The 8,518-nt window shown below is 35.4% G+C and overlaps 2 protein-coding genes across 6 annotated transcripts in view; both read right to left on the reverse strand.

Moving 5' to 3' along the window:
* LOC107224001 (chloride channel protein 2) overlaps positions 1-1,256 on the reverse strand; it is a 44,548-nt gene extending 43,292 nt beyond the window's left edge. The window contains exon 1 of the mRNA XM_015663901.2: positions 1,146-1,256. Within this exon, the coding sequence (XP_015519387.1) occupies positions 1,146-1,205 (60 nt within the window). The 5' untranslated portion in view covers positions 1,206-1,256. The remainder of the gene's footprint in view (positions 1-1,145) is intronic.
* Positions 1,257-4,699: 3,443 nt separating this feature from the next.
* Positions 4,700-7,939, reverse strand: LOC107223999 (synaptobrevin-1). 5 transcript variants are annotated; one of them, XM_046737776.1, is made up of 3 exons: positions 7,831-7,939; positions 5,779-6,101; positions 4,700-5,535 (listed from the first exon to the last, which is right to left on the reverse strand). In XM_046737776.1, the coding sequence occupies exons 2-3, from the start codon at positions 6,095-6,097 to the stop codon at positions 5,486-5,488; spliced, it is 369 nt and encodes a 122-aa protein (XP_046593732.1). In that variant the 5' UTR covers positions 6,098-6,101; positions 7,831-7,939; the 3' UTR covers positions 4,700-5,485. The 5 variants fall into 5 exon arrangements, with proteins under 5 accessions (XP_046593732.1, XP_015519381.1, XP_015519382.1 ...); XM_015663895.2 differs by lacking the exon at positions 7,831-7,939 and adding an exon at positions 6,803-6,944; XM_015663896.2 differs by lacking the exon at positions 7,831-7,939 and adding an exon at positions 6,596-6,864.
* Between the last annotated feature and the right edge of the window lie 579 nt (positions 7,940-8,518).

The raw sequence follows: 8,518 nt of genomic DNA on the forward strand, positions 1-8,518 counted from the left end.
GTAAATACATACATACATACATACACATACATATACATACATACATATATTTATCATATACGTGCAAAAATTATTATTTCGTGCATCAAAACTGACGCTGATTTTGCAATCATGGAAAGAAAAAATGAGTAAGTAAAGATTTTGCAAGGCGACAAAAAGCTTTATATTTTACCGCGGTATAATCGACGCGTTACGAAGACTGATGAATTGAATGATAAAATTTTTTATATACCCAATACATAATATACCGTATCATCGTTCGGAATAATGATTTTTCGCGCAACTTGCAAAGCTTGTACGGCATAACGATGAGCAATTTATATTCGTACACCAATATATATATACATATATACATGAATAGCGGGTGAAACGGAGGTGATGAATGCAATAATCTACTTTGATTTCTGCTGTAATTACTAATCATGTCGTACAACGCGCGTAGAGGTGAAACGATGGATCATGCGTAATGAAACGCGCGTGCCTGCGTGCCGGGAATATTTTCTGCATAATTAGTTTATTCATTTTACAAAACTTGTAACGCTGGTCATCTTACTCATTATAATATTCCGCCATTATTAAGATTCTTCGTCGGCCGACTGTTAATGAATTATATTTTTTCCATCTCATTTATTTCATTCAGAATCTTTGCACATATACACAAACAATACTGTACATGTAACAATAAGTAATATTGAATAACGATTTGTGAGTAATAATTTTTTTATTATTCTTCAAGAAACGTTTTTTCTCTAGTCTTATAGACACGTATAGTGAAATAAAAAAAAAAAAAAAAATACAGAAATACAGATAAAGAAAATTCAGAGTCGTGCTGCGTAAAGTTCGCTGGTCAAATAGATTTGTTGTGAACATTTTTGCATCAATGCTGACGAATAATAATTTTTTCCTGCACGCATTTTCGAGGCAGGGAGGGGTAAAAAATTTGCATTATTCATTACTTATTTTTTGGTTCTCGCTTTTGCTCGCTTGACAAAAATATTCATGCATGAACGGCAATTACAAAAATTGAAATATTAATTAATAATTACGTACCCCTGTATTGCATTTTATAATTTTTTTTTTTTTTTTGTTTTTCATTACAACAATGCGTCACTTTACGGTTAACACAGGTTTTATTATTTACTCACCAAAGTGTTCTGGTATCCCAGCCCGTATTCCTCGTCCAATTCACGAAGTGCCGACGCCATGATTCTGACTTCTCACGATTTTTCAAACTCGATAATTGACGATTCTAATTTGTTTCCTTCTTCTTTTTTATTTAATTTTCACTCTACCGCATCGGAGATTTCTATTCACTACTACCTTCTTTCACTCGGATCATATATCTGTATGCTTATACACATATTGCTATCTTCGCAATGCAGCAAATAATCACGCATATGCAATTTATTCGTTACAATTATAGATTTATTCATTAGACAATCAGTATTCTGAACAATTTCACGCGTCACTGAACTCGAATAACGATGGTAATAATTTTTTTTTTCGAAAAGGCAAAAAAAAAATGTATAATTATATTTCACAGATGAACGAGATTTTGATACTTTTGTTTCACTTCGTGCTTTTATTGTTTGCTATACTTAGCTTTAATAATCTCTACTTTAACACAGTTTATATAATATTTTTTGTACGATGATGGATTATATCTGCAGTGTACATACATATTATACAAAATTAACAATCTGTAATGCGGTCGTCCGGAAAATTGATTATTAGATGTAAACAATAACCTGACGATCAATGATCCAACATTTCGTCAACGTTAAGAATATTCTTGTTTTTTTATTTATTTTTTTTTCAATTTCCGAATTTTTTAGTTTTTATTCCAATTTTTGGTTCAATTTAAAAAATTTTCTTCCGTACAAATATAAATATAAAACTAAAATGACGTTATATTATACATCAAGATAGCAATATAATACACTTCACGCACTTTTCGTTTATACTTTGAAATTATATACGATAAGAGGAAGACTCTAACAGACAAAGTAAATACGTTAAGTCCAAGCAAATGAAAGTAAAAGAAATTTATTTTAACAAATCATTTACGCGCGTTTTATTTTTTTTTCCTTTCATTATAATCACGGTCACTGTTTATCTTTCTCCCTCTCTCGGTTACGTGTCTTGCATATCAACGTAATATCACAAACCTGGTTAAGTAAAATTGATATAAATAAGATAAAAAAAAAAAAAAAAAATTCACACTCGCAAGAACTTTACCAATAACTTATTCGCGCCTAATTTTTTCTTTTTCGTATACATATAGTATCGTATGTATGCACACAGGTATATGAACGATGATGGGTCGCGTATTTTCGGTCCTGCGGCCGTCGTCGTCTGACCGGTTGGACGGTCGCGAGTCGACTGATAGTCAAACGTGTGAATGAACAGCTGAGATTTTGTTGAGTAGTTTCTCATGGGATAGAAATATTAAGAAGCGAACTTTACGCGTATAACAAACACGTACACACAGGCGTACGAGCGCACGAACACATGTTATCATCGGTTACATGCAAGAGCTGCTGATGCGTGTATGTTTTCCTTGTGCGTAGGTGTAATGTTATTGTATATCTGTATACGAATCGCCGATTCCAAAAGTGGGGGGGGGGGGGGGGGGAGGAGGAGGCAGAGTCCCCGGTTCTCGGGTGTCTTCGTTTCTCTACGGAAAACCAACAAATTACGAGACTTGTGCGTATTTGTACGTGTGAACCTCCGTCCGTGTACCTTGTGTATGTACGTCATCTTTCGCGACGATCAGCCTCGCCTTACTGATAAACAATTTACAACTGCATGCAACTTACATTATATATGTGTTCGTACCTATATACCTATATACTTATATATACATATATATATATATAGGTACGCGAATTTAAACCGGGCAACGCATAATACACTTTATGCATCCGTGTTACAGGTGTACGATTACGATTTCCTATAACTTGCTTACGGTCCGCGAAAAGTATGCGAAACAAAAGGAACAAGGTAGAGGAATAAGAAGCAGGGGAGGAAAAAGGAAACCTGAACTGTTTACCGGTCGATCCTTGGGTGTATATAGGTATACCGGTAATGTACTAGATCTTCAATGTTTACGTACACCGTGTTCACCGCTGATCCTTCGAGGTGATACGTATAAAAATTTTCCTGCACAATTTATATGCACATGTACTTACAGCTGGTTACATGTGCGATGTGTTACGATTGAATCACAACGTGTATGTATATATGTATGTAAATTTGAAAATAATCACACATCATTGCGTATGTTACACATTGTACAATGTTTCTTGAAAATGAAACAAGATCATTGTACATATGGGTTTGGGCATCGTTATGTATTTATGTATGTATATAATGACAGGGATAATCGTCCGTCTAACGGTAAGTCAGCCTTGCCGAAGATAAGCGTGACAAGTACGTTGTTTTGTATGAGTTATAGGTATATATCGAAATCACTCGTGGATAATTTTCATTTTTATTTGTTAATAGATAAGTATTATATTTAGTTATACAGTACTCGATTCCAAGGATCCTGTTATTGGGACATTGACCGTCGATTATTTCGAACAAGCGTAACGAATAATTCGAATCCCGTTTACCGTTCGATTGTTTGAAAACCGCGTCCCGCTTCGCGATTCGCTTGTGCCGCGTGACGTCACGCCGCCGCAATGCCTTTGACGGCTGACACTCGAAACGCTTCGGAACTCAAATACCTAAAAGCTCTAATTTATTGCTTCTAACAATTGTCTCGGCCCGGCCGGAGTACGAATTGCTTTTCACTTTGCGACGTGTATTTGAGGGAATAAAAATAACGAAAAACAATCGCTTTTAATCAGTGATTTTACTGCCTGGAACAAACATTAACAACCAAAAGTCTGGCATGTAATTTTGTGACATTTTCTGCTCCGCGGTGACAATGACAAAGACGCAGAGACTGATAAAATTGCGATAAGGAAGCCTCTTGTAGTGAAACTCATTGTCAGTGGTATGCATGACGATAAAAATATAAATACATAAGAATTTATAACGCCTACTGTACAGAATTGATTAGCAGTCACATGCTGTTTTTGATCCTATAATCGAATCTCTTGAGCAACGAGCATAACGTGTGGAATTTAACCTGCGTATTATATAACATAGTTGAAATACGTAAAACGAAAATCGATGGAATGAATAGACAAGATTGGAAAATTTAGGGACAGAAAAATATGGTCAAGTTTAACTACGTATCGCAATAGATGATTAAGCAAAGAAATGAATATATATGTGTTTAGAGAAAAAGTACGCTAAAAACTGGTATGACTATACATTCTTATCTGTATGAATAATACATACATGTATGTACATAAAACTCTGTGAGAGTTTAACTTTTTATCTGATAAAACGTACAGTATAAATTAAAAGGGATAAGAGCGACAATTTTTTTTTGATTTCATATTTCCTATATTTTTCCTTCTGTACGTTTTCTCGTCGACGAAAAGTTTGAAAAAGAAATTATGGCAACCTGCCCGCGTTTTTTCATACGATTTAATTTATGATTACTGGTCTCATTATTTTGAGAGTATTCAACGGGAGGTGGCAAACTATCCTTTGAAAAACAAGGTAACAGTAATAAACAGTAGTAATAGATAAAATTGTGAAACGAAAAGAAGAAAAGGGATAGAAAGAAACTGACGCAAACTTAAAGAATACAAACGTTATATTTTATATGTCTATATATATATATATATAAATGTGTGTGCGTGTTTATGTGTCCGTGTAGATGTATTAAAAGCTATACATTTATATATATTAAATAGATTTAATGGATATGCAGTGTATATATATGTATATAGGTATGTAAATTTTGCAATGAGACAGTGCGGTTTGTAAACAATTTGTAGCACGCAAAACTACACCACGTATTGTCTTTTGATCTCATGTGTGTAATACACGAAGAATTGTTTTTACTTTCATTCTGCGTCTCGCAAAGTTTACGTAATACTTTTACACCTTTTACACGCACTTTTTATTTGTTATGTGAATGAAATTTTGTCGCGTGTTTCCTTTCATTTTTTAAATATTATAACATCATTAAACGAGAGAAAAAAAACAAACAAAAGAAAAACACGTACATTGACTGCTCTGGCTCGTGCTGTAATTTTGTAATTCAATTTTCTGCTGTTATCACTTAAAATACTTGCCGTTTGGTAATTTAAATTTATTTTCTTTATTTTCCTTGTAAATTGTAAATGTATGTAAGTAGTAAATGTTTTTCTTTTTATTCTTACAGTTAGTTATTATCAGTTACTTTTTCTATACGTGTATCATCCCAAACTCCAGGCCAATCCTTGCATTATATTATATTACAATAATTAACTAAACTTAACGTTTTCATGTATCGTAAATTGTTATACACATTTACCAACGCCTTCATCTTTGTCGTATTTCGTCTTTTTCTTCTCCTCACTCTTAAATCTCTTCTCTTTTAATTTCCTGATGGCTCTGCGTCACTGCTTGATGACGGAACCACTGAAGCTGATGAGAAGTAGAGGAAAAAAACATCGATTAAATATATCAACAGTACTACCTGACATTTCGTAATTAACATTGATAGTAACATTGCGCATATTCTACAGTTCACAAATGTATAGAAAATCATTGCGGAATATTCGTTACATTGAGCTGGCGTGACAAAGCGATTTCAGTATAGATTTTATCGAACGTTTTAATGGTTTTAATTTTCGCAACTAACATTAAAATATCAAAAGTGCTTCTCACCGATGATGATAATCAGTATAAGGACGGCGATTATACCGATGATGATCATCATCTTCAAATTTTTCCACCAGTACTTTCTCTTCAGTTTACCGGCTTGTTGTTCGAACTGCGCGGCGCCCTGCTGAAGAGCGTCGGCCCTGTTGTCGAGTTCTGACAGTTTCTGATCGCGTTCGAGAACCTTTTCCACATTGACTTTCATTATCCCCACAACCTCGTCAACCTTTGCCTGCGTGTCCTGCATCTTCTTCGTGGTCGATGCCTGCTGCGGTGTTCTTGGACCGCCCAAGTCACCTTCGCCTGAATAACTGCCACCTTCCATATTTCTGGATAAAAAAAAAAAACAAAGAAAATGACACAGTCAATGAGAGAATAATACCGACAGACGATGATTGTTGTTTTTTACAAAACGTCAACGGATTTGTTATTGTAAGCTGCAGAATGTATGTCTGTATCAAGATTGTGCCAGTAAGAAGGTAAACTTATCAGAAGTCGCGAGATTTTCGTAAACACTGAAATTAAGAAGAAGATATGATCGATTTCCTACTTCAAAGTTTTTTTTTCTCGACAATAAAGAAAATTGCTGCAGCAACTACCGATTTATGCCGTTGCGTCGATTTTGCGAATCTTTCACGACTTCGATGACGTACGAACGATTGACGTGTCGTCCTTCCGATGTTTGGTTATAGAAGCGTCGATAAAAGGAGTGAAGAAGTATGGCTAGGTGATGTTTTTTTTTCTTATTTTTTTCTCAACACCGTTACGGTTTAAATCCTCGTTTCTCTGTTTTCTTTTCAAAATAAAGTTGTCAGTTACTCACGTGCAGGTTTTTGTGTTAAAGGATGATCGCGATGGCGAAAAATTGATCAAATCTGTCGTTCTCGCACGTGTGTTAATACTAGTTGGCTATTTGACGCGGACAAAGAATCCGAAAATTAAACAACAAATGTATACTCAACGTGATAAGGGATCTAATTTTTTTCAAATTTTTTTTTTATATCTCTTTCATCGCTCAGACACTAATCACCTTTGGCAATGGACAACTTTTCCCAACCAACATTCAACAGATGAATAACATAGCGTACTGCACGTACACATATACACGCAGGGATAGATTTACCAGCCGAGCAACTCGCAGCGCTGCCACATTAAAACACTGTCTAAAGTTAACGGTGAAAATTTGAACTACGTCGACATGGCGACGCCCAAAAAACAACCGACCGTCTGGTGATGTAGATTTCGATGATGTCATCGTTTTATTAAAAGTGACAGAAACGGTTCATAAACTAAAAAACAAGCAAAGGACAGACAATATATTTTACTCTCAACACCAAAGTAACACGTGTTTCTTTTTTTTTGCAGAAAACAGCTACCGTCGCGTAAACAGTTTTATACATTAATTATATTGTCATTTCATTTCTTTCTTGCCCGTTCTAATTGCGGTACAAGGTCTCTTACGGATAAAAAATCCATTCGTTTCTGATACCTGGTTAATTTCTGTACACGGAATAATTGGGGGCTGTTTGTTATTTACCGATAGAACCAGTGATTAATCATTCAGTCTCAAAAGAAAAAACAAAACGATCACAACCTACTCAATGGACGATGAACTGCCATCACACTATAAATTATACAGCTGTTATAATTTTATTGAATATTTAACGCTGAGAGAAAATACAAGAAACTGTTGCCATTTCGTAGTAATTAATCAGCCTTGATAAGACTTTTCACTCTAATAAGTTTCAAAAATCCCACGTGACGATTTGCAGCTTTCCACTTATTCGCTGCAAGTGACATCTTTGAGATATTTCATTCTGCCAAGACTTATCACGAGAATACTACTCGATCAACTGTCGGTAACAGAAGAAATTCGACAATCGTGCTCGGAAGGAAAGGTAGAATTTCAAATTCTACATGGATTCGAATGTCCAAATTTTGCGTGTGATCAATGAATGAACATGCCTTTGAAAAAATGTACACGAAAAAGTTATCGCGAATGAAAATTCATCTTTTTCACACGGTATTCTACAAATTTAACGTTATCAAATATCTTACCGGATTTCGGTTTCATCCTGCAGGCAAAAATTCGCCTACTGTTAGGATTTCCCATCGCTCTGTAAGTTGGCGATAAAATGTCGTTCCTCACGACGTTGCAGGCGATTTTCTAAAATGTGTATAAAAATTGAATTAACCGAACACCTTGCAAGATTTACGTATATACACAGTTAAGAACAAGCTCTACAGCGACACGGCCTGCGTAACTGAATAAAAATAATAATAATAATCCGGAAACCTTATATTCGCATAAAACAAGTACAAGCATGCATACCCGCAGCGATACGTCGTAGGCCACAACTCCCGACCACACTAGACACACGAATATCACGAGCAGAAGAATTTTCACTCGGAATAAAAAGAGAAAAAGAGAAAGAATATTTTTAAAAAAACTCCCCGTATATGTAGCTGCATTAACATGGGCGGTGCAAATTATTGACTGAAAACGTTGCGCAAGCGCTGCTCCGCGACGCGTTGAGTCGAACCTCGTCTCTGTATTCGACTTTGCACAAAAGAATAAACCAGCGTTGTTGTGATTTTTTCGATTTCGCAATGTTTCCCGGTTAGACACAAGCCCCGTCGCTGAAAAGAATCAAAAAACTTCGATATTGATTATTGCCTCCGCATTCGCGCGCTGGTATTGATTTGAAAAAACAGTTATCTCGCGTCGCGCGTTCCGAACTCGTTT

The sequence above is a fragment of the Neodiprion lecontei genome, chromosome 4, assembly GCF_021901455.1.
Source record: "Neodiprion lecontei isolate iyNeoLeco1 chromosome 4, iyNeoLeco1.1, whole genome shotgun sequence".
Taxonomy (NCBI): Eukaryota; Metazoa; Arthropoda; class Insecta; order Hymenoptera; family Diprionidae; genus Neodiprion; species Neodiprion lecontei.